We start from the raw sequence: 27,192 nt of genomic DNA on the forward strand, positions 1-27,192 counted from the left end.
GGAGCCGCCCCACGCGGCGCGGTGCCCGGCCTGCGGGCGGCCCCCGGAAACCCCGCTGAGCGTCCTGCCGCCCCCAGGGGCCCTGTCCGCGCCTGCGGCTGCTCTCGCCGCAGCGGGGGGGGGGGCGGCGCCTGTTGCCGCGGCGCGGGAAAACCTGTGGCCAGCTGCCAAGGTAGACAGGGCCTCCGGCCCTCTGAGGGCAGCGCCGGATGCCCCCAGGCGCCCCCCGGCCAGCCCAGTTAGCTTTGGGGACATGGTCGTTGGGTTACGCAGCGTTCCCTTGGAAAACGTTTCCCAGAAAAATAAGCCCAGCGCCTAGGTCAGGGACTGTAAACGCATCGCCAGCTGCACCCCCGGGCAGCCAACAGTTAAAAGCCCCAGAGATGCTAGTGTGCTCCGGCCGCAGACACCTGCCTGAAACGCAACAGCAGCTTGTGACAGGGTTAGACAGGCCCCTAAAGCTCAGTCAGTCTAACCCCGGCCCCTGCCAAGGTGGAGCCTGTGTTGTGTCTAAACCATCCAAGACAGACGGCTCAGCCCAGCCTGCTCCTGAGACCCCTCCAGGGAAGGAGATTCCCTAACTGCCCTGTGCAGTTTGTTCCATTGTCCTAGCGTACTTAAGAAAAATTTAACTGAGATTTAATCTACATCTGCAAAAACAACAAGGAGTCCGGTGGCACCTTTAAGCCTAACATTTATTTGAGCATAAGCTTTTGTAGCCTAATGCATGGAGAGAAAGTTACAGATGCAGACATAAATATACTGACACATGGAGAAGGGCGTTACCTCAAAAGTGGACAATTTGATCAGGGAGGATGTACTCCACTCCTAACAATAGATGAGGTGGTGTCAATTCCAGGAGAGGCAAAGTTGCTTCTGTAACGAGCCAACCACTCCTAGTCCCTATTCAAACCCAAATTAATAGTGTTAAATTTGCAAATGAATTTTAGTTCTGCTGTTTCTCTTTGAAGTCTGTTTCTGAAGTTTTTTTGTTAGAGTATATAGCTACTTTCAAATCTGTTTTAGAATGTCCAGGAAGATTGAAGTGTTCTCGCACTGGCTTTTGTGTATTACCATTCCTGATATCTGATTTGTGTCCATTTATTATTTTACGTAGGGACTGTCTGGTTTGGCCAACGTACCTGGCAGAGAAGCATTGCTGGCACATGATGGCATTTTTAACATTAGTAGACATGCAGGTGAATGAGCCTCTGATGGTGTGGCTGATGTGGTTGGGTCCTCTGATGGTGTCACTAGAGTAGATATGGGGACAGCGTAGGCAACGAGGTTTGCTACCGGGATGGGTTCCTGGGTTTGTGTTTCTGTGGTGTGTAGTTGCTGGTGAGTATTTGCTTCAGGTCGGGAGGCTGTAAGTGAGGACTGGCCTGTCTCCCACAGTCAGAAAGTGAGGGATCGTTTTCCAGGATAGGTTGTAGATTGTTGATAATGTGCTGGAGAGGTTTTAGCTGGGGGCTGTACATGATGGCCAGTGGAGTTCTGTTATTTTCCTTATGGGGCCTGTCCTGTAGTAGATGATTTCTAGGTACCTGTCTCGCTCTGTCAATCTGTTTCCTCACTTCCTCAGGTGGGTAGTGTAGTTTTAAGAAGGCTTGATAAAGATCTTGTAGGTGTTTGTCTCTGTCTGAGGGATTGGAGCAAATTCGGTTGTATCTTAGGGCTTGGCTGTAGACAATGGATCGTGTGATGTGTCCTGGATGGAAGCTGGAGGCATGTAGGTAGGTATAGCAGTAAGTAGGCTTCCGGTATAGGGTGATGTTTATGTGACCATCACTTATTTGCACTGTAGTGTCCAGGAAGTGGATCTCTTGTGTGGACTGGTCCAGGCTGAGGTTGATGGTGGGGTGGAAATTGTTGAAATCCAGGTGGAATTCTTCAAGGGCCTCCTTCACATGGGTCCACATGATGAAGAAGATATCAATGTAGCACAAGTAGAGGAGGGGCGCTAGGGGACAAGAGCTGAGGAAGTGTTGATTTAAGTCAGCCATAAAGATGTTGGCATACTGTGGGGCCATGTGGGTACCCATAGCAATGCCACTGTCTTGAAGATAAGTTGTCCCCAAATCTGAAATGGTTGTAGGTGAGGATAAAGTCACAAAGCTCAGCCACCGGGTGTGCCGTGGCCTCATCAGGGATACTGTTTGTGACAGCTTGTAGTCCATCCTCATGTGGAATATTGGTATAAAAGAGCTTCTACATCCATGGTGGCCAGGATGGTGTTTTCAGGAAGATCACCAATGCATTGTAGTTTCCTCAGAAAGTTGGCGGTGTCTCAAAGATAGCTAGGAGTGCTAGTAGCGTAGGGTCTGAGGAGAGTCCAGATAATCCTGCTGTAGGAGTGCTGGTGCCCGAGATGATGGGGCATCCAGAGTTTCCAGGTTTATGGATCTTGGGTAGCGGATAGAATACCCATGGTCGGGGCTCCGGGGGTGTGTCCGTGTAGATTTGTTCCCGTGCCGTAGCAGGGAGTTTCTTGAACAGATGGTGTAGTTACTTTTGCTACTCCTCAGTGGGGTCAGAGGATAGTGGCGTGTAGAATGTGGTGTTGGAGAGTTGCCTGGCAGCCTCCTGTTCATAATCTGACCTGTTCATTATGACTACAGCACCTCCTTTGTCAGCCCCTTTGATTATAATGTCAGAGTTGTTTCTGAGGCTGTGGATGGCATTGTGTTCTGTACGGCTGAGGTTATGGGGCAAGTGATGCTGTTTGTTCACAATTTCAGCCTGTGCACGTCTGCGGAAGCACTCTATGTAGAAGTCCAGTTTGTCATTTTGACCGTTAGGAGGAGTCCACGCAGAAAATCTAAATCTGCTATGATGCAGTTTGAACCTATTGCCTCTGAGCCTGCACTCTGTAACAAGAGTGAACAATTTTTCTCTATCTTTTTTATGGCAGCCTTTTAACTATTTAAAGACTGATATCTTGTCCCCACTTCATCTCCTCTTTTTCAGACTAAACATATCCAGTTCCTTCTGTCTTTAGTCATATGGTTTACATTCTATCCCTTTGAGCTTTGTCACTCACCTCTGGATCTTTTCCAGTTTCTTTACATCATCTACAGATGAGTACTATTAGTTGAAAAAAAAAAAAAAAAAACAACTTCAAGCCCCAGGTTTAATATTTCAAAGTTAAGAGTTTTTTTTTTTTCTTTTCTTGAAATTAAACTAATACTAAAGTTGGTTGCAGATTGATTCATAGGGCATGACAGGGACTCCCAAATTCCTTTTCAGGAAGATTACACACACCTCCACCATTATGCTCCAAAGTATCAATGCTAAAAAAAACAAACAATTTTCAGCATGAACAAGCAGGTTAAGAGTATTTTATTAATTATTGGAGTGTTGTGGGTTTTGGAAATAATTGGTAGTGCAAGCTTCTTTTCATTAGTAATTTAACACAAGACTAGTTAAAGCAGCAGAGAATATCCTGGAGGGAATAATCCTGTATAGTAGTATTGGCTGATAAGGTTAGGAACAGACAAGATGTTCTAGAAGACTTCTTCTTTATCTACAGTATGTATAAGTATGATAACTTAAACAAAACATTTTCGTTTTAGGTAAGGCACTATAAGGAAATATTAAATGAATAACAAACAACGGTTTATTTTCAGACGTTCTTAAAATAGTATTTTACAGTAAAAGTATAGAGCAGAAATAGTTCAGGGGCCATCTTAAATATTCCTTTGATCTCTTAAAAAAAGATTTTCAAATTTAAAAATTGCTTAACCAGATTATGATAGCCTAGTCAGTTATTTTACCAGTAACAACTGCTTAAAACAATTCTGTATGTATGTTGTAATTTACAAACATGCATTGTCATTTAATTTCTATTAAAGAAGGCACTTTTACTCAAGCCCTACCTGTAAATAGAACCAGACTACATAAATATACCTCATTTCTGTTCTATCCTTTGTATGGCATATTAGAATTCTGTTGTTACAGTAGGACAGAGTCAATTATTCAGAACAAAAAGTACAGCTCTTAGGGCCTGACCTTTCATTCCTTGAACACCCAAAAATCCCACTTGATGCACAAGACTGCAGGATAGAGCCCATAAACATTTAAATAAAGCTGTCTTTCAAGTGCTTGCTCAAGTGTCACTTCCCAGAAGAAGCTAGGAGAGATTCAATATCTTGGATGACTTTTGAAGTTTTTTCCAAAGCCTCTGAGATGCTCTTTTCACCAATATCCTCAGGTAAACTGTTTTCTGGTTGTCTATCAGTAATATGAGATGGATTATTTTTCATAGACGAAGTCTTGTTTGGAACATTGCTGTTCTGCAGTAAGACTAGCAGTTGCGTTGTTAAGGAAATTTCTGTTTGGTCTTCCCTCTAATAATTAAAGAAATTATTTTAAAATATTTTAACCATGGTTCTCAATTGCCAATGCATCCTGCAACCAATAAATAAAACTATGAAATCAAATATGTGAAAGTTCTTTAATATGTCCGCATCTTATTTCAATCAAATATCTATATTAAATTAATATTTTCCTGTATATATCAAAGCATATTTAAAAGAAAAACCATCAAGGAAGATATCAGATTGTGCAGTCTAAAGGAATTAACAAGGCATGTTAAAAAGCTAAAGTAAATTTAGGGATAATTACATGATGTTTTGAGTATATGAAGTAACAGGTTTTTTTCAGCTGGCTTAACAATGGAGCAAAGTTGAGGCACTTGATAACTTTGTTGACTTGGACTAGATAAGGCATATACATCACTCCTCTTTACAATAAAAGGTTAATAAAAAGATACAATTTAGAAGTTTGAACAACAGAGCTATTCCCTTTTGAGAATTTCTGTGTGTTCTGCCAGTTTTTTGGAGTTTCCAGTGGTGTGACACGGGGAGCAGGCCTAGGATAAATAACTGGGCAGAAACTTTAAAAAAAAAAAAAAAAAAAAATAGTAACCATTGAAAGTAGAGACCTATTCAATAAAAGGAGTAAAGGGACACGGTCATTTAGCACTCAAAATATGCTAAAAGAAATTTTTGTTGAAAGGATACAGTTAAATCTATGTATTTTCTCAAGTTCAGCAACCACAGACCTGTTAAAATAAAATTTAAAAAAATTTTATATAGCAGGATAGATAATGAAAAATTTCTCATGTCTACTTTTGCCCTTATGATTTTATTTCCTTATGCAGTTTTATAGATGACCTGTGCAAGTAAAAGAATGATTTGCTTTTTCCTCCCCCCACTTCATATTTTTGAGGTCAATGGAACTGCTTGTGAATAAAGTTAAATATGTGCAATTGTTTACAGGATGAGGGCTCTACTTTGAGACTGTTCTCCTCCACCAATTTTAATTCAATCGATCTAGAGCTTTTTAATGCGAAATTATATAGGTGTACCAGTATTCTTAAATATCAGCACAGTGCTAGGGAATAGCTTACATATTAATCAAAAAGGACACAGCTAGAAGTCTAGTTAATTTAAAAAGTCAGTTGGAAGTACTACACCTGCCCCTAAAGCCCTCTGCCAGTTACTGTGGAGTTGTGATCACATTTCCCTATTTAAAAAAAAATAAAAATGTTTCCTCTATTGTTGTGTAAGAGACACACACACAGGGAAAACTGTACATAAACTGCTTATATAAAATCCTGTGATGTGCACAAAGCAAACAATAAAAGATTTTTTTCCTTAACTATCTCTGAGGTAGTAATTTTAGATGTTACTTGTAACAGTTCATAAAAATAATTCAGACATAAATATGATTAAATAGTCCCTTTCACTAATGTTGCAGATTCTGTAGAAGCACAAGATGTGTTCCTGTGGGGTCAGAATAGTGATTATTCAAACAAACACTTTAGCAACAGGAGGAGTACAAAGCCAGCACCTATCCTTCAAAGTACATATTTATAATCTGTGTTCTTAGTGCCTATTACCATGCTATCTGAGCACTTCCCAAAATGATGGGAGCGTACACAGAATTTAAATATTCTTCTGATTATAAATTTTTCATAGTAAACTGTCACAAGGAAGCATATATTTTGGGACTAGAATTTTCTGGATTTCCTATGCTATTATGGACATATTTTATTTTTTAATAAGGATGATTCTCTCATAGCCCAGTTTCTCTGTTTGATCTTGCAACAGAGTCAAAACACTGTTTAATATTTGTCTTCTGCTTTGGCAAGAGCTTCAGCATTATGGCTTCAATACAGAAACAGAAAATAGATATGAGGGAACAAGCCTCTGTTTAAACACAAGCTGCCTGTATAGTTTAAAATATTGTAAGAAAAATTATGTGGAGTCATGAAATATAAAGGGGTTTAAATTTTTCATCTTTAAAAAAATGCAGTATGTCATATTTAGGGTTTAAAACTTTGGTGGTTTCCTTCTATACTATGAATAGCAAGTTATATGTGATGAGTACCAGTTTCTCTCAGTTGCAGGAAGAGTCTCTCCCTCATCATCATTCAAACTTCTGCACCATGCTACTACTGTTTCAGTGTATCTGTATTCAGAAGACAATTCATAAAAAAGAAAATAATAATTTAGATCAGACAAATACCCCTTAATTAAATTTGAACAGAAAACTGACAGCATTAAACAATAAATCTGGAGTAGGAAATGGAACAGAATAGAGCTAACCTCCAGAATATTCTTATGTGAATTTGATAAAAGAGGAAAACAAGAAACCTTCCAGAATCAGTAAGCGATTACCCAGTGAAGAAATTTTTCCTTTTATTAATCCCATATATAAATGAAAAGAACCTTACCGTACAACTGAGTACATTTTATGATGTCTAAAAAAACCACAAGGAACATTACTTTGCATTTAATTTGTTGCTTGTGAAACACTCTTCAGAGTTTCAGGTGATAGAAGAGAAGATTAGATACTGGAGATAGAAAGACAGTTTAGTGGTCTAAAGCATCAGATTTGATATGCCCAAACTCACTGGAACCAAAAACCAGAGTTTTGAATGCTATATGGTCAACTCAGCCCTTAAACTTCATAATACAGGAGTTCCATGAATTAAGTTCCATTCAGTTTGATATGCATGTGATTTGAATGCAACTTTAAAACTGAGGTATTGTCTTCTCTGCATGGATATTAAAGAGTCCACAGGAATTTTCGTAAGAATACAGGTTGTCCTTGACCACAGTTTCCCCACTCCTATATTGCGAAGTGTGCCAGTTGTCCACTTGGTTGCATCTCAGTGATCAAGTAATTTCTGTTATATATAATATATGGCGTGCACGGTTTGTCAAGTTACTTGGATAATCTTTACGATGAGAAGAGCTACGTAAATGTAAGATATTACATAGCAGCATCTGAACACCCTAAGCAGCTGTCCAAGAAACAATGGATAAGGACATGGTTTTTCTTTTAGAAAAACAACATGCTGTTATATGCATCATTAATACAACTGCCTGCCAATGAGCAAACTAAGGGCTTAAGTCCTGCTTCTCTTGTTTGCATATTCACAACAGCAGTCCCACTAACTTCAGTTAGACTATTTGTGTCATCATGGTGAGTAGGATTGGCCGTAACAAATTTATGGAAGTGATACAAGAAAATTAACATTAAAATAATTCAAGAATTGCTGTCTGATCAAATTTGTGTTAATATTTGTATAAAAATAATTCTTAGAGAATTTAAGTTAAGCAACCTTTTTGAACCCTTTAAGTAGCTGTGGATATCAGGTGTACCTCAGCAAAGAAGTGCTCTCCCTAGCCCTTTTGCTTAGGATACATTATTTGAGCCCTCCCCCCCCAGCAACTAAAACTAAAACACAGTTAGACCCCATGGCAGTCCCTCCTGAGTGCATCCCTCAGGTGACAGGCTTTGCTTCCCTCACCTCCTAATAGCTATTATTCAGAATGATGGAAAAATGATTAAATTAATAAGTGACTATCCCATCAAATTAACTGTCTAAAGCCCTGAGCTGTGCAATCTAGATCTTTGCTAGTCAGTCAGGTACAACCTTTTCCACAGTCTGTTTTACAGAAACACATTCAACTATTTACATTTCTTGACACAAAAAACTTTTACTGAATTCCTGAATTTGTTAAATTTGTTCCTTGCATCATCTGTACCTTTCATAAAGTCCAGGATGATTTATCTGGATTAGCTGCTGTGCCCCATCAGGACAGATTACTTTACACCATCCTGTGGTAGCACCTTGATTTATCTTGGAAAAGACAGACAAAAGAGCATCACTGTTCTGCAGTGGAATCAAAGAAGTATACCTACTTTAAACAACAGCAACAACATATGCTAGTTCAAAGAGAAATATCTGCAAATGCTTCACTTAAACGTTTGTATCTGGCTATGGATGTAAGGTGTGGTCTGGTGGCATGATCACAGAAACACCACCAACTGGGAGTTCCTGGTTCCAAGAATTGCCCAAACACTGATTTCAATGTGCTGTCTGAGAATAATGGAAAATTCAACCCCTTCACTTCCTGTCTGACCCCATGTGAAGAAATGTCCAGTCTTTCAGAATTTTTAATTCCTTCTGCTTTCATCCGTAGAATGAGGTTATAGATTTGTCTTGATCCTCAAGTTCTGTTATTGTTAGAGTAGCAACTTCATACAAACGAAACATCATTTCGTAACAAATCTTACTCTGCATGTACTAGTCACATCTGCTAATGCTCCCCCCCCAACCCCCAAGTATTTTTTACTTCAGTTAACATGCTAACGCAACAGAGCTACAGAAGAGTAAGTTGGATTCTTTCCCCAAGCTCAAGCATTATCTGTGGAACTGTTAAACATTCAATGGCAAGTCTTTTATTACCAGCGATGATGCATGAACTAGAAATCACATAGCAACTCTCAGTCTCACCATCAACGCTGAGTTTGCAACTTGACACTCAGGAAAAAAAAAAGCAGTAGTATTTTTTCCTTGAAAACTGAATTGATTTACAAAATAAATATGGAATCCCATTTCTACATGTCACTTATCACAGAGGAAGCATATATTGCATTATTATAATATTTGCTGATAAAGGACATATTTAATGCCAAAAAAATAATATAAAAAGTTTGACACTCCTTTTTGTAAGAATTAAGATAAAAGTGTGCTTGGGAAATGTGTTTAATATTTGTTAATTTCTTAGAGGATGCAAAACAAGGGCAAGAATGATGCTCTCAGCTAGAACTAACCAGCTACAGCTCACATGCCTTTAGATACGATCAGTACTGGTCTAGTAAGCTTGCTTAAGTATGGCTTGCTAGAGGGAATTAATATGGTTTCCTTGTCCAGTGTAAACAGGACTTCATGTCAGTCTTGGTGATTTACTCATTTTTGTAAAGTTGGTAATATTACATAATTTGTAAATGTAAGTGAAGTTACACCCCATCCTTTTACTTTAACACTTTTTCTGAGAGGAGATGATCGTCTGAGATAACAAACTCCATTTCAAATTACAAAAAAAAAAGTTGAGCACTCTTATACTATCAAGACTTAGTATATTTTTCAAGGATAAACAGTTCCAGCAAAATTCACATAATAGCAAACAAACTTATAAGTACCAGTGCCTCTCTCCTTAGTTATGGTTTGAGACAAGGGCTGTCATTATAGGCTAAAGGAGAAAAAGTTTCCCCCTTGTTAAAGTATTGGCAATATATCAATAGTGGCAAATAAGGAAAGGTCAGATTTTTAACTAGATGAAATATCAATTTACCAGCTCATGACAGTGAACCAGTGTATAACCAATGTGACTTACAAACTCAGGGCAGATGGAGGCTCCCCAACTGCACAATTTGCTTTTTAATGCCTATCAGAACCAAATATAAAACTTTCCCTAGACTTCACATTTATTAACTAACACCACCTTCAGATAGGAACAGGGGAATAGCTGTTTTTAAAATCTTTCTGAGAATTACCTGTGTTCTTCCACAGCAAGAGCTGAAATCCCAAACCATATTCAGGGTCATCCCATCACAAAACAGAGCGTGGACTTTATTATCTGAATATGCAACAAGTCTTCCCACATTGGGAATAACTGTTTCATGCAACGGAACTGGCAGCATTTCTCTTCCATCTGTCCCTGGTATCTAATGTGAACCAAGTGTTAAAGAAAAAATAAAATTTACTATATTTAAAATTACGTTATTACTAATATTAAACTTGTACCAGATTCACAGTGCGGCTTTTTTATTGAGACACCAGTAACCTGCTTCCCTGCCTGGTTGTACCGGGCAAATTAGTTGAAACAATAGTAAAGAATAAAATTGTCAGACACAGAAAAACAAATTGTTGCGCCAAAGTCAACATGGCTTCTGTAAAGGGAGATCATGTCTTACTAATCTATTAGAATTCTTTGAGGGGGTCAAAAACATGTGGACAACGGGGAATCCAGTGGACATAGTGTACTTAGATTTCCAGAAAGCCTTTGACAAGGTCCCTCACCAAAGGCTCTTACATAAAATAAGTAGTCATGGGATAAGAGGGAAGATCCTTTCGTGGATTGAGAACTGGTTAAAAGACAGGGAACAAAGAGTAGGAATAAGTGGTAAATTTTCAGAACGTAGAGGGGTAACTAGTGGTGTTCCCCAAGGGTCAGTCCTAGGACCAGTCCTATTCAACTTATTCATAAATGAGAAGGGGAAAGGGGTAAACAATGAGGTGGCAAAGTTTGCAGATGATACTAAACTCCTCAAGATAGTTAAGACCAAAGCAGACTGTGAAGAACTTCAAAAAGATCTCACAAAACTAAGTGATTGGGCAATAAAATGGCAAATGAAATTTCATGTGGATAAATGTAAAGTTATGCACATTGGAAAAAATAACCCCAACTATACATACAATATGATGGGGGCTAATTTAGCTACAACTAATCAGGTGAAAGATCTTGGAGTCATCAGAGAACTATCCATGAAGATGTCCACGTAGTGTGCAGCGGCAGTCAAAAAAGCAAACGGGATGTTAGGAATCATTAAAAAAGGGACAGAGAATAAGACAAAGAGGACCTTATTGCCCTTATATAAATCCATGGTATGCCCACATCTTGAATACTGAGTACAGATGTGGTCCCCTCATCTCAAAAACATTATACTGGCATCAGAAAAGGTTCAGAAAAGGACAACTAAAATGATTTGGGGTTTGGAACGGGTCCCTGAAGAGGCTAGGAATTTTCAGCTTGGAAAAGAGAAGACTAAGGGTATGTCTTCACTATCTGCTGGATCGGCGGACAGCAATTGATCCAACGGGGATCGATTTTATCGAGTCTAGACTAGACGTGATAAAATCAATCCACGAGCGCTCTCCCGTCGACTCCTGTACTCCAGTGCTGCGAGAGGCACAGGCAGAGTCGACGGGGGAGCGGCAGCAGTTGACTCACCGCGGTGGAGACACCACAGTAAGTCGATTTAAGTACGTTGACTTCAGCTACGTTATTCACATAGCTGAAGTTGCATAACTTACATCATTCCCCCCCAGTGTAGACCAGGACTAAGGGGGATATGATAGAGGTATATAAAATCATGAGTGGTGTGGAGAAAGTGAATAAGGAAAAGTTATTTACTTGTTCCCATAATATAAGAACTAGGGGCCACCAAATGAAATTAATGGGCAGCAGGTTTAAAACAAATAAAAGGAAGTTGTTCTTCACTCAGCGCACAGTCAACCTGTGGAACTCCTTGCCTGAGGAGGTTGTGAAGGCTAGGACTATAACAGGGTTTAAAAGAGAACTGGATAAATTTATGGAGGTGAAGTCCATTGATGGCTATTAGCCAGGATGGGTAAGGAATGGTGTCCCTAGCCTCTGTTTTTCAGAGGGTGGAGATGGATGGCAGGAGAGTGATCACTTGATCATTACCTGTTAGGTTCACTCCCTCTGGGGCACCTGGCATTGGCCACTGTCAGTAGACAGGATACTGGGCTGGATGGACCTTTGGTCTGACCCATTTTGGCCATTTTTATGTTGCTCTCTGACTTGCTGACATCCCCTTACATTCAGAGGGTTCAGGCCCCACCAGCTAGTCCTAGGTCTTTGTTCTTAGCTTATACCCACCTGTAGAATACATGTAACACGAAAGAATTAAAGTTATCTTAAGTTTGGTTACAGGTGTGACTTAACCAACAAAGAATGGAGAAGCAGAGCACCACTTCACAAATTAGCAATCCAGAAGGTAAAAGATTAGTGCTGATCTCAGGATCATAGATATAGATATCTATGTGTGTCTCTTATAAAGAAGCCCCCAAACAGCAAGTAAAAGAAGGCCTTGAGAATAATTAGTATTGTAGTGTGGGAAGGCTGTAGGGCAGGAGTGGGCAAACTATGGCCCACGGACCACATCCAGCCTGCCAGCTGTTTTAATCTGGCCCTCGAGCTCCCGCTGGGTAGTGGGGTCTGGGGCTTGTCCCGCTCCGGCACTCCAGCCGGGGACCAGAGTCATGGGCCATTCTGCATGGCTCCCAGAAGCAGCAGCATGTCCCCCCTCCGGCTCCTTTGCATAGGGGCAGCCAGGACCCCTATGCATGCAGCTCCACATGCTGCCACGCCCCAAGCCAATGGGAGCTGGCCAATGGGAGCTGCAGGGGCAGTGCCTGCGGATGGGGCAGTGCACAGCAGAGCTGCCTGGCCGTGCCTCCGCGTAGGAGCTGGAGGGGGGACATGCCACTGCTTCCAGGAACTACTTGAGGTAAGTGTGTTGGATCATATTAAAGAAGTTCTGTATTAAAATCACAAATGAGTTTGATTCCCCATAGTTTAAATTCCAGCGTATTACTAATTAGGAGGTCTCTTGGTTTTTGGTACTGTTTCTCTCCCTCTATGTGTGAAACTTGCAAGCTGCTAATTGCATTAGTACATTCTAAGACAGAGTCTGTTCTCAAAGCAATTCACACAGAGAGAGACTCAAAGCAATACTCTGTAACAGAAACAGCACCCAGAGACTCTCTGCCCTTTTGTTGTATTAACAATTGTGATTAAAATAGAGATAGAGGATGTATGTGGATGGATGCTTGGTGTGGATAATAACTGAATGATCAGGGAGGTGCCAGCCTAAGAATCCAGTGTCCATCGGCTGAAGAAGGCGTCAAGTGGAAATAACCAGAGGACCCCCGGAGGGCAGACTGGAATCCATCCAACAGCCTCAAGAATGGGAGAGCCAAAGAACAAGATAACATCTAGCAGCACGGAGCCGTCAGGAATGTGCTATCTGCTGATTGATTCAGCAACAGCATGATGAAGCAATTCCTATAGACTGGCATAGGAAGAAATTCCTATAAAAATGGACTCTAGGAAGTGAGAACTTTGGGGTCTGATTCTGCAAACCAACTTCCGGGAGCATATCGATGAGCATCTGACAAGGCCCTGCTCCCTCCTCATGTCCAGGCTACCCAGCCAGTGGCTTGGCATGAGCAACTCTAAGGCTGGTAACTATGATAACAACCTTGCAGAACCTCTGTGTGTGTGTGTATGAATGAATGAATGTGTGAATAAATATGAGATTGAATGGAATGTTATAGCTATAACTAACTGCTTACTATGATTCTTTCTGTATTCACAATAAAATGTGGTATTTTGCCTTTTTCCCTTTTAATAAGATCCTGCTGGTTTTTAAATTATTGGTATAACAAGTGCCTCCCAGAGCCGGCACCCCTGAGCCACCCCCCTGCCCCAGCCCTGATCCTCTTCCCACCCTCTGAACTCCTTGGTCCCAGCCTGGAGCACCTTCCTGCACCCCAAACCCTTCATCCCCAGCCCCACCCCTGAGCCTGCACCCCCAGCCGGAGCACTCACCCCCTCCCACATCCCAACCCAAATGCTGTGAGCATTCATGGCCTGCCATATAATTTCTATGCACAGATGTGGCCCTCAGGCCAAAAAGTTTGCCCACCCCGATGTATGGTTTCAAAAGTAACTAATAAAATAAAGAGCTATAATAACAAGACAAAGAAAAACTGTCTTAAAAGAAACAAGTCCAAATCTTCCCACTGTTCTGCTTGGGGGTGGGAGGGAGAAGGTATGAAAGGAAAGGCCTTGGGAAGAAAGGAGGGTCTAATTCTTATCTGGATTAAGACTAGAAATAAGGGGGAATTGTCTCAACTTGGTTTTTAGCTGAAGTCAGTAACTGGCAATGACATTACTTGTTTGTTAAAGGGTATAAAAAGTAAACTCTTACTTCATTGCTAATACCTGCCTGACCACATTGAAGCTGACCAATATGGGTCTAAGCACCCACAGGTTTAGCTCATTTGTAAGTATCTTGATCAAATGCTTATCAATGTTTTGTACTGTTTAGACATAGTAAGTTGCTTATTAGGCATGTTTAGAGCAATGGTGTAAATACCATATGGCCTTTGGATTTAATAAAGGAATTTATGGCTAAATTAGTGTTTGGTTGTTAGCCAGATCAATATTATGAATTTCAAATATTATTACTAATTCCAACACCACCTCTCTTTTACCCAGAAGCTGTCTATAGACCCTACTAAACACATGCTAACAATTCAAATGTTAACATACTTACAAGTCTACAAGTTACAAGTCTTCAGTTACATACCATTCTCCAGCAGCAGATACTGTAATTATGGGTTAATGAAAGTTTAGTCTTGTAACAGTACTGGAGAATTCTGAGAAGGAAAAAAAAAATACATCTCTCATATGCAGAAAACATGCTGCACTGCACAATTACTTACTGTAGCTTCATTTACACACAGTTACTATTAAGGGTCTATTTTGTAACCTAATTTCATTATGTTTATATATTTTTCTGGTACTGTTGATATAATTTAATTTGCTTTATTTCTTATACTCACAGTTATAGTTGAAGTCTAACTAGAACAACATGGTAATTATTATTTGTCATCTTTGTTACTGAATGCCCTTCCAAAGGGCTAGAGCAATTCATATAACAAAAATAAAACAAAAGGAATAATTCACCTGGTTGCCTGGGTAATAATGGAACAGATGGAGTATGGACTTTCTGGTGTATCTGGAGGCAGACTGTTTGCTGAATACATGTTTTCTTCTCTCTAGAACATAACAGAAAATAGAGGACTTATATATAAATACTGTGGTATTTAAGAACTAGCAAGATACCAAGTTTGGGGCATTTTTTCGCCCAGTGAACTGTTATAGCAGCATGTTTGTGCTGAAGGACGAATAAGAATATCCTTTCAAAGCTACAGGGCAGTCATATTCATTAGACCATGTCCTACACTCAGACGTAAGTACAAAAATTGCACAGACTAAACAGGAACGGAGTACTTTTATGAGGGCACATTTTGGCCTATCATCTGTAAATGTGATGCTACTCCAAGTAACGAACCAGTTTTGAGACCTGTTGTGTGGAACCTTACCCTGCTTTAAATTCTTAAACTATCCAAAGTGCTTGAAAGATGGCAAGGGAGTCAACATTTTAAATAAAATATTGAGAGAAAGCAGGGAACAGTCAAAGAAAATATAAACGGAATGAATGAATATACCTTGACCTGGTGAGGTTACAAAACTATCATGACAATGCACCGAAATCTTAAAACAAAGCAATATCGCCTCTATGGAACATTAGAAACTTATTTTGATTGGATAATTTTGATGGAATAAAAAGATTTTGAAAGTTGCCGCCCCTATTTTGAATGGTTCTTTTTGAGGCACACCAGACATCTTATTCAGCATGGGAGGAGGCATCACCACCACCACATCAAACAAGCATCCTGTCATGGTCATCCCCTTGGACCAAGGCCTTTCACCAAGGCCCAGCTGTGATGCTAAATTCCTATGATCTGATTTTGAAAGATATTCTGACCAGACCAAGTAAGGAGATAGAACCAAACATAACTATTTCTAGGGCTGTGTTCTTAGCAACTCCTAAGATGTGAACTTAAGGTTCATGTTATCCACACACCCTGTGAGTCAATTTCCATCCCGCCCCCCTTCAAGTGCCTCATTTTAAGAGCCTGGTTTAGACAGCCAGAACAAGTTACACTTTGCAACACTCTGCTGTGACCATCTTATAAACTGATTCACTGTGGAGGTTTTACTGAGTCTGCAGTTGCCAACTCAGTTATTTGCTGTGCCACCTGTGGTCATTTAGCAACTGAACTGCATCCTAGACACACAAGCTGCATTTTCCTGTATTTTCTGTTCTTTTCCACTCACCCCTTTATTATTTATACTATCGCAGCACCAGCAAAAATCAGGATATCCCCAAACCCATTGTGCTAGGCACTGTACAAATACTTGAGATATGTTCTTTGGGGCAGAGCCTAAAATAAATAGATAAGAAAGAAAGGGTGAGAGGGAAAACAGAGACAGAGAGGTGAAGTGACTTGTCCAAACATAAGTAGGTCAGTCAGTCACAGAACAAGGAGTAGAACCCAGGTCTGGTAGGTCCCGTCCACTGCACCACACTGCCTCTTTTATTTGTCTCGTTTTAATAAAGGAGATCAGAATTTAGTAAGAGAGCTTAAGAACTGAGAGCTACCACTTAAAATTGACACTCTGGACATTTGATGCTATTTAAAAAAATTAAATTTCAAGAATGAAGTTTTTAACGGGAAAAATCTTAACAGAGAAAAAAAATGGAGAATATGGGATCACAATACCTACTTTTTTGAGTTTTTGAGATAAATGTTCTAACCAGATTTTTCTCTAATTCACAAGTGATAAAAATACATTATTGAAAAATCTTCAGTGTAACTTTCATGCAAAATACTAAAGTGTGACTTAAACTAGAACAATGTCTTAGTACAAACTGTCCATGCATCCGATGAAGTGAGCTGTAGCTCACGAAAGCTTATGCTCAAATAAATTGGTTAGTCTCTAAGGTGCCACAAGTACTCCTTTTCTTTTTGCGAATACAGACTAACACGGCTGCTACTCTGAAACCTGTCCTGTTATAGCAGTTTCTTAAAGTGAAATATGCTGATAACGTTGAATGGAAAATTAGAGTAGTATTCAAGTAGTAAAACAGTTTGATTTTTTTAAGTAGTGCGATTCCCACCTGTCTTGTTTCTTTGTGAACTGAATAATGTGTAAAATAGTTTCCCAAAAATGCTCCTTCTGACTTGAAAACTGATCCATCTCCAGGATAAATTTCTATAAAGTTTTCAATATCGTGGATAAGCCTATGAGATCAGAAGACAGAACACAAAAGTTGTTAACTATCAGTATTGCCATTTAAAGGGAATTTTTTTTTTTAAATTTACTAGATGTGAATACACATCCTTTCACCAAAGCCACCACATGAAAAGTTATTTCCTTGTTTCCCCAAACAGTATTCTTATTGCTTACTTTTTATTTTCCCCTTTAAAAAGGAAGCTTAGCTTTATGTTTTTACAAAATTGGAGAGAGCCTTTTTTTAGTTTCTTAAATATAAGTAGCTATCCCATAAAAACATAATTCATCCACAGGTAATGGAAATGAAATATAGCAATGATGGAGGAGTGAGGTGTACGTCCACATTAGAGGGAAGTTCTGATTAAACCCTCCAAGAGACAGGAAATTCAGATTTAATGCTACCTTAGCAACCTTACCACCTCTTCGTTGCATATAGTTATTTTAATATGATACAGGATTTTTCATTACATGATCACATAATATTATGTGATCTATGACTAGACCAGGGCCCAATTCTCCAACTTAATCTGGGTGTGCAGTGTGCTCCGTCCACAAAAAGCCCCACTGAAGTCCAAATGGCTTAACATGGGTACAGGGAAACACATGTGGAATGAATTGCAGAACTGGGGCCTTAATAGCCAGTCTGCTCATGTAGGGTAAACATTTGGAAAGTTCAGAAATAATTTCACGCTCACTGTTATTTGGCAAACAGATATTCTAGAGAAAGAATGAATCTTTAAAGTATTTCCTTTCCCACTATACTACTGTGAAGGACAAAATACCAAAGTCTCTCATTTCAGTGTCTATTTGAAAAAGTTTCAGTTCTCATCAAAAGACAGTTAAACAGCAAATGTGAAAGAAGCATTTAAATAATCTTACTTTAAAATTAGGGCTGTCAAGCGATTAAAAAAATGAATCGCGATTAATCACACTTAATAACAGTATACCATTTATTTAAAAATTTTTAGATGTTTTCTACATTTTCAAATACATTGATTTCAATTACAACACAGAATACAAAGTGTACAGTGCTCACTTTACAAGTATTTGTACGGTCAAAAAACAAAAGAAATAGGATTTTTCAATTTACCTAATACAAGTACTATAGTGCAATTTCTTTATTATGAAAGTTGAACTTACAAATGTAGAATTATGTACAAAAAAACCCTGCATTCTAAAATAAAACAATGTAAAATTTTAGAGCCTGCAAGTCCATTCAGTCCCACTTGTTCAGCCAAATCGCTCAAACAAGTTTGTTTATATTTGCAGGAGATAATGCTGCCTTCTTTTTGTTTACATCACCTGAAAGTGAGAACAGGCGTTCTCATGACACTGTTGTAGCCGGCGTCACAAGATATTTATGTGCCAGAGAGGCTAAAGATTCATATGTCCCTTCATGCTTCAACCACCATTCCAGGGGACACGTGTCCATGCTGATGACGGGTTCTGCTTCGTAACAATCCAAACCAGTGCAGACCAATGCATGTCCATTTTCATTATCTGAGTCAGAAGATTGATTTTCTTTTTTGATGGTTTGGGTTCTGTAGTTTCCGCATCGGAGTGTTGCTCTTTTAAGACTTCTGAAAGTATGCTCCACACCTTGTCCCTCTCAGGTTTTTAAGGCACCTCAGATTCTTAAATCTTGGGTCAAGTGCTGTAGCTATCTTTAGAAATCTCACATTGGTACCTCCTCTGCATTTTGTCAAATCTGCAGTGAGAGTGTTTTTAAAATGAACAACAACATGTGCTGCTATAACATGAAATATATGGCAAAATAGAGCCGGGGACATACAACTCTCCGCCAAAGAGTTCAGTCACAAATTTAATTAAAAAAATGCATTAATGAGCGTCATCAGCAGGGAAGCATTTCCTGTGGAATGGTGACCAAAGCATGAAGGGGGCATATGAACGTTTAGCATATCTGGCACATAAATACCTTGCAATGCAGGCTACAAAATTGCCACGCAAATGCTTGTTCTCACTTTCTGGTGACATTGTAAATAAGAAGAGGGCAACATTATCTCCTGTAAGTGTAAACAAACTTGTTTGTCTTAGCATTTGGCTGAACAAGAAGTAGTGGGATTGAGTGGACTTGTAGGCTCTGAAGTTCTACATTGTTTTATTTTTGAATGCAGTTATGTAACAAAAAAAATCATTTGTAAATTGCACTTTCACGACAAAGATTGCATTACAGTACTTGTATGAGGTGAATTGAAAATTTTTCTTTTATCATTTTACAGTGCAAATATTTATAATCAAATATACAATTTGATTTCAATTACAACACAGAATACAATATATATGAAAATGTAGAAAAACATCCAAAATATTTAATAAATTTCAATTGGTATTCTATTGTTTAACAGTGCAATTAAAACTTTAATTAATCGCAATTAATTTTTTAATCGCGATTAATTTTTTTGAGTTAGTTTATCACATGAGTTAACTGCGATTAATCGACAGCCCTATTTTAAATGATTTGCATATAAATCTATACAAATTAGTCCATATTAAAGTTTGGCTGATTGCTAAATCTGGATTCATTTAGAAACTGAGACCAGCATATTAAAACTTGGTTGCCTGAAATTAGCCCTAAACAAGCAGCATGATTTTCAGAGGAGCCAAACTCCTAAACTCTGGCAGATGTCCATAGGAGCTACAGGAGCTCAATACTCCCCTCCCCCCACCCGACTTCAAAAATAAAAAAAATAAAAAAAAAATTCACCTGTCCTCTTACTTAGGGGTTTTAAATGTGGCTTCAGAGTCCTAACTTTATTTGTAAAATATGTACCCAGCCCAGAATTTTCAAGCACAGGAAATTCTGAAGCACCTTTTTAAAAGTTCATATAATTAAAAAATGACTGAATAAAACATTTTTCAATTCAGTGACAAATGTTTACTCCCAAGTTAATACTACAATGGCCACAGTCACAGTCTACAAAGTTTTATTTCAGAGTAATGAACCCTGATAAACACAGCAGAAACATGATCAGAACATTAAATGTAACTCCTCAATAAGTAAAATAGGGATTTGAATCTGGAAATGTCATCTTTTAAAAGCCTAATTCCCATAGAAGTGCACAAGCTTCCAAAAGTGAACAAATTATTTGTTTCTTACCTGTAAACAATACCCTGGCACCAAACAATTTTTATTAGTAGAGGGTGTGAATTATGTTCACTGTCTTGCTTCCTCTGTAGAAAGAAGTCACAGAAACTCCATCTGTGCAAAAGTCAAAGACAGAAAAGGTGCAGTAAGTTTGCAGTTTATCAGTATTATTAATAATATTTTGCACTGTTCTAAGAAGCCAGGGAAATCTTTGCTTAACTTGCTTAATTTTTGATAAAAATATATATATAAAAAAATGCAATACTCAACTCACATAAAGCAGCAGTGCATATTCAGGAACTGCAAATGGATGAATTGAGAACCACCCTACTAGCCAAGAAATTATTCTTCAGGTCAATGAAAGGTCTCAGAGTAAATTGGCGTGAGAGACAGTGTTCAAACTTTGTGACCCTTAAAAAAATTGTTTCAAGGACACTCAGTCTGCTCAATTATTACCATTTAATCTGACTTTCTAAGTTACAGCTCTACTTTCCCGCTCATGCTTTATATGGAAAAAGTTACTTATAATCAAATACGAATCATGTTTTTGTGAATAGCCAGCAACACCCCTCCCATCCTCTTCCTTTTTCTGAAAATAAAGTTTAAAACAAAAAAAAAAAGTAGTCCATGCCGCTGGCAAACTTCCCAAGCATTATTTTCCCAAACCCAAAGTAGTTGTAATGTATTTTTTGAATATCCCCATTATTAATTGCATATTTGTTTAAGTAGAGCTTCTCTCTCCATAACAAACCAAATATTAAAGCTTAGCATTTTTCTTCAGATTGATATTACAATTTCTTACACCGGTATACGTATTGTTGGTCTTATGAATACCACATTTCATGAAGTTTGTAAGAAAAGGGTGTTTGTTACATGTTTTACTTTAAATAGACATTTATGATGGTTAATATTCAATCAGGCTGTTGAAGATCTGCTGTTCAGATCTAGGGAACTGTAATATATTACACAAAATTAAAAAGCAAACACATTTCCTGTTACCTGTGTAGATGTGGTGCACTACAGCTGAGTGGCAAAGCTCTAGGCAGATGAGAAACTGCCTTTGTTTTTTCACTTTGCTTTAAAACATCAGATCCCGCAGTTCTATTTCTAGTGCATTTATTCTTCACATATGTTTTATGTATGTTATCAGTGTGCAACTGATAGAACATTAATGCCAAGGACAAAGGGTATTTCCATTCTTCTGGATATGAGGAAACAGACCAGCGCTGCATAACCCACATGTATTCAGATGAACAGCATGTAAGAGACAATGGGGCCTCATCTTGTCCCTTTATTTGGTTTAAATAGTCCTTTGATTTGTCCAGTTCCCTGTATTTGTTTATAGTCCAGCAACGTTCCTCTTTCTTATTCTCCATTCTCATCTGTTTAGGAAACATTTCTGAGATAAAACTTCGGCTTGATTTTCCATGCTGACCTTTGTTTTCATTATTGCTGTTTTTTTCAGAGACAGATGAAGACGCTGCACACTTTTGGCTTACTTTGCATAAAAACTGCACAGTAAATTCTTGTTGCAGTTCTGACATGCAGAGATAAGCATGACCATCTAAGGATGAGACTGTTACACTGCCATTATCCATACATTCTGCTGCATCAGTAGCATTGGGGCTCGGCCAATTGATTTCTGAGATATCAGAGAAAAGAATCTAAAAAGAAGAAAATGAACAGAAGGTAGTAAAATCTATTTTAAGTGAATTTAGTTCTTCTGAAAAGTGACAGTGGTGAAGAGTGAAGGTTCCTATTTATCTATAAAATAAGACATCTCACTTCACTTCTCAAGTGTGCTTCTTCCCGTTGTAGCGGAACCATACCCAGTGCTAAAGGAGTAATTTAGTTACTATGCTCATGCTCATTTAATCCTTGACCTCTCTGTTGAGACTGCCAACAAGTAGGCTTGGCAGAATTTGAATTTTTTTTAAATAATTTCAGTTTATTTTTAAGCTTTTTTTTATTTTTATCCATTTAAATTTTCACAGTTGTGCAAAATCATGGAGGGAGGTCAGACAATAGTTATTTAATGACAGATGCTGGGACTCAAAAATTAAAGCTTTTTAACTGTTAAAAACAAAATTTGTCAACATCAGATGTCAAAATATACAAAGTAATTATCCTTTAATCAAAAACTAAGAAGTTCTCAAGTGGCATTTTTTTTTTAAAACTTTGCCCATCTGTAAATTTCAATTATGATAGATAGAAATATGTTTATTTCAGTTTGTGTACAGTGAAAACAATGTTTAAAAAAATAAATCTAATCCTTCCAAGCCTACCAACAGGGCAGCAGCTGTGGTGATTTAGTGAGGTGGATCTCTTTTGAAGTGCCTAGAATATGTTTCCGAAGGAAATTTTAAAATATAATAATGAATTTAGACCTTTTGTGTTATCACATTTCAGAGGTACCTGAAAATGTACCTGTTAAACCTATTTGCAAAAAAGGTGTCAAAATCTGACATTAGATCAGTTACACCTCAACTACCTAGCTACATCCACGTACAGATTATTGCTTCAACTTACATTCTTGTATAACTTTTTCTACTGTGCTCATCATTTTAATATTCGGTGCTTTTACCAAACTAAATACGTTAAATAAAATAGTTTCCAACATCTTACACAAAGTAAACCAAATCCTGTATCTACCTTAAACCCCAGATATATGCCAAAATGAAGATGTACTATGTACTGCAACAAGTCTTGGATTTTATTCTTACTGGTAAATTGAACTAAAAAAAAAAAAAAAAAGTTAAGTGATATCTTTATTATTCAGCAGTAGAGACCATGCATACAATACATCTTAGTTGAAGCTTGAAACATTTTAATCGTTTTTCAAGTTTCAATTAATAATGTAATTCAGCCTGGAAAAAGAGATGACTAAGCGGGAATATGATAGAGGTCTATAAAATCATGACTGGTGTGGAGAAACTAATTAAGAAAGTGTTCTTTACTCTCTCTCATAACACAAGAACTGGGGGTCACCAAATGAAATTAATAGGCAGCAGGTTTAAAACAAACAATAGGTTTCTTCAACGCACAGGCAATCTGTGGAACTCTTTGCCAGAGGATGTTGTGAAGGCCAAGACTATAATAGAATTCAAAAAAGAACTAGATAAATTCATGAAGGATATGTCCATCAATGGCTATTAGCCAGGATGGGTAGGGATGCAAAACCATGCTCTGAAGTGTCCCTAGCCTGTGCTTGGAGGAAGCTGGGAATGGGTGACACAGGATGGATTACTTTATGATTACTTGTTCTATTCATTCCCTCTGAAGCACCTGGCATTGGCCACTGTCGGAAGACAGGATATTGGGCTAGATGGACCATTGGTCTGACCCAGTATGGCCATTCTGATGTTGTTCTTATGTAACTTAAAATCAATTTTTTCTAAACCTAATTTACCAATCAAAACTTAAAATGAACACATACTATGAAAGTAAACTAAACTAAAAAAAAAAAAAATCACTGAATCAGACTCCCACTGAAGTTTATTTTACAAAAATATTATTAGGTGTGCAAAACTTACATTTTTCCTTTCAGAAGGTATGATACTTGAAGGTAAATACAAGGAAGTACAAAACTGGTTCCGGAAATCTAGTGCTCGTAGGAGTTGCTCCTGAGGAAAAAGTATGAGACACGTTATCATGGAACTGGCTATGCAGTAGGAACATTTCAGTGGTTGCTTTATCTCCTCTTTTTGGGAGGAAAATAGCGATTAAGAATTCAGCATTATTTGTACACTGATAACCAACAATGCCATCACAATTTCTCTACAATGCAAAAGCACTGTGTGAACTACCAATCAACATTAAGATATCTACTTAGCCTTTCGGAATAGTAAGGGCCAGATATATCGTCCACCCACAATGGACTTCTATACATTTGAGAAGAACATGTCAGCTGACTGACAATGTTTACTTTGATTGCTAACACTGGCAGTTCATTCAGTATTTCAGCTACCTTTTTAAAGAACGTTTTTATGTGGTTTGCTGCTATAATGGAAGGAATAAAAATGTGCCATGGTACTACCTTGTTATCCCACCTGCTCTTCTCCTTTATTTTTGCTCTATTTGGAGATCGCATAGAAAAAGAAATTTAACTCACGTACTCGGTAGGTACTAATAACAAACTGAGTCCTTTGGCGAATCCTTTCAGCTGGCTGCAGAGGATGGGCAGAGTCAGGAAGTGCCTTTTCAAACAGGAATTCAGAGCCACAGGGAGAAAGAAGCAGTCTGGATCCATCTATATAGTGCACTTCTACAGAGTCATCCTCATAAAGAGTCATGAGACTTTCAGGCTTCATTGCAGTAAAAGGAAAATGTTTGTCGAAGAGAGTCTACATTAAGAGACGACAGACTTAGACTATAAAGGTAATCTACCTAATGCACATGTACAAATAATGAAACAGGAGCAGAGCTACAAAAAAGGATTACAGTACAGTCCTAGATCCACAAGTAACAAATCTATCATGTCATGGGGTGGTGGAGCAAGTTTTTACTTTACATAGCATGCACAGACCAAACAAACAGCATGAGCTCCTTTTTATATGTATGAATACACATAAACCCACCCTTATTAAAGCTTCGTTTACAGATTCAGTATGTCCCAGGGCAAATATCAACAGTTCTGGAGGAAAGTAAAGATCGAAACTTCTATTAATTCTGCTGACTGTCAAGGCCGAAACGCTCAGTGCAGGCTTAAGTTAAGGTGCCTTTTGCTTCACCACACTGATCATTTGCTTATTAACAATCATCAGGACAGCGGATGAGCACGGACGATGCTCCTGACCTACACGGTGTCTTTTCCGCAGACAGTCACTATACCGGGGTACTGGGGGGATTATCACGCACCTTTCTACAGGACTCAGACCTTGGGGGAGAGTAGCTGCGTCGTGCCCAGTGCAGCACACAGACTCAACGGCAGTTCCGCACGAGCACGGCCCAGGCCAGCCACAACCCCGCCCCCGGCGCACGCCGCTCCGCATCCGGGCGCCGCCCGCGGCGGGCCAGACACTGCAGCCGGAGCAGAGCGGGCAGCGCCGCGCCGCGGGGTTCCAGCGAGCCTGGCTGAGCGCCCCCCGCTTGAGCGGCGCCGGCTCTGGCGGGCTGTAGCCGGGGCCCAATGAGAAGAGGAGTGGGTGGGGCTTCGTGTAGCGGGGCGGGGCTTGCCGACACCGCGGGGGTGGCGAGATTCTCGCGCGCCTGGAGGCTGTCCCGGCCCGGCGTGCCTGGCGCGCTGGGCGCGCGCTGCACGGCTCGCGCTGCTGCTGGGCGGGCGGGCGCGCGCGCGCGCAGGGAGAAGGCCGGCGCGCCAGCCGCGGCGGACCGGCCTCCCGTTGTGGCCTGCTCAGCTGCTGGGGCGCTGCCCATCCCTTCGCCGGGGGGCTCATTTCATTGTGCACTTTCCAGTGTTTGGCACCTGCTCGTTCCCCTGGCGTCTTCTTCTGAGGAGCCGCTGGGAAGGGGTGGCCATCGCTGCTTGACATAGGGGGGCAGAGGGGAACGCTCACCCCTTGGCTTGGAGCGATTTCAGTTAGGTACGGAGTTTACAGTTTGGTTCAGTGGCTCTCAGGACCCCCAGGATAACAATTGTTCCAGCACGCTGGGGAGGGCTCTGCAAAGCAGGGTTGGGCATGCTCTTCACCAGAGAGCTGCCGTGCTTGCTGCGAGGGGCTGAGGCCTGGCCCTGCGGGAGCTGTTCCTAGAGCTGACTGTGAGGGAGCATGTACAGCAGGAGCAGGGACTGGGACACAGTCAGGGGCGGCAGGTTTGTAGAAATTTTGGTGGTGCCCAGAACCCACCCTGCCCCAAATTCCATTACCCCCCCCCCCATCTGCCTAAGACTCTGGGATGGAGTTTGGGTGGGGGAAGGAGGTCTGGGATGCAGGCCCTGGGCTGGGGATTGGGGTGCAGGCTCTGGGAGGGAGTTTGGGTGGGGGAGGGGGTGCAGGAGGGAGTGAGGGGGTGCAGGCTCTGGGAGGGAGTTTGGGGGTGGAGGGGTGCAAGGGTGAGGGCTGAGGATGAGAGGTTTGGGGTGTGGGAGGGGCTCAGGGCTAGGGCAGAGGATTGGGGTGTGGGAGGATGAGGGCTCTGTCTGGGGCTGGGGTTGAGGGGTTTGGGGCATTGGAGAGGCTCAGGGCTAGGGGCAGCGTAATGGCAGCCTGCCCTGCCATTAGTGAATGGGGGGGCACTAGGACCCTGCATCAGCAGTTGATGCAGGGAGCCCGCAGAGCGGGCACCGAAGGCAGGGGAGATGAGTGGGGGCTGGGGGACATTCGGGGAAGGTGCGGGGGAAAGCAGGCAGGGCTGGGGGAGAGACCCGGCCCCAAACGTTGGTGGAGCTGGGCCCCGGCCCCAAACATTGGTGGAGCTGGGCCCCCAGGCCCTGAATATTGCTGGAGCCTGGGCACCATGACTGTATATAACTCGCTGCCCCTGAACCTGGTTGCAGTGAAAATGCAGAGGTTTGAGGGTCCTACATCTCTTTGCTCACCCTACCGCTCTTATACTATCACACCCCTGGTCGACAGTGGACACCCCATAAGGCTCTTTACCCATGTAAGAACACACTGATCTTGAAGACATCAGCATGTGACATGTCTGTGTATAATGATACTAGAAAAGGAGTACTTGTGGCACCTTAGAGACTAACCAATTTATTTGAGCATGAGCTTTTGTGAGCTACAGCTCACTTCATCGGATGCACACTGTGGAAACTGCAGAAGACATTATATATATGGTATATATATATATATATATATGGTATATAATGTCTTCTGCAGTTTCCACAGTATGCATCCGATGAAGTGAGCTGTAGCTCACGAAAGCTCATGCTCAAATAAATTGGTTAGTCTCTAAGGTGCCACAAGTACTCCTTTTCTTTTTGTGAATACAGACTAACACGGCTGTTACTCTGAAACCTATAATGATACTGTACCTAGTCCACCCATTGGTAGAAATACCATTCCTAAAACTAGTTTTCATGGTCTGGCTGTTTTACATATATGCGATGGATATGGAGATCTGGTGATAGGTTAC

General features: G+C 40.2%; 1 protein-coding gene across 4 annotated transcripts; it reads right to left on the bottom strand.

The window, feature by feature from the left end:
* Positions 1 to 3,310: 3,310 nt before the first annotated feature.
* C5H5orf34 (chromosome 5 C5orf34 homolog) lies at positions 3,311 to 25,285 on the bottom strand. 4 transcript variants are annotated; one of them, XM_027817433.3, is made up of 13 exons: positions 25,006 to 25,285; positions 24,264 to 24,491; positions 23,682 to 23,771; positions 21,148 to 21,812; positions 20,161 to 20,262; positions 16,927 to 17,050; positions 14,865 to 14,956; positions 14,485 to 14,554; positions 9,859 to 10,029; positions 8,064 to 8,158; positions 6,397 to 6,477; positions 5,025 to 5,065; positions 3,311 to 4,306 (listed from the first exon to the last, which is right to left on the bottom strand). In XM_027817433.3, the coding sequence occupies exons 2-13, from the start codon at positions 24,456 to 24,458 to the stop codon at positions 4,116 to 4,118; spliced, it is 1,917 nt and encodes a 638-aa protein (XP_027673234.2). In that variant the 5' UTR covers positions 24,459 to 24,491; positions 25,006 to 25,285; the 3' UTR covers positions 3,311 to 4,115. The 4 variants fall into 4 exon arrangements, with proteins under 4 accessions (XP_027673234.2, XP_027673242.2, XP_043402320.1 ...); XM_027817441.3 differs by having other exon boundaries at positions 8,064 to 8,191; positions 25,006 to 25,256; XM_043546385.1 differs by lacking the exon at positions 5,025 to 5,065 and having other exon boundaries at positions 3,311 to 4,349; positions 25,006 to 25,259.
* Positions 25,286 to 27,192: the final 1,907 nt, after the last annotated feature.

Source organism: Chelonia mydas, chromosome 5, assembly GCF_015237465.2.
Source record: "Chelonia mydas isolate rCheMyd1 chromosome 5, rCheMyd1.pri.v2, whole genome shotgun sequence".
Taxonomy (NCBI): domain Eukaryota; kingdom Metazoa; phylum Chordata; order Testudines; family Cheloniidae; genus Chelonia; species Chelonia mydas.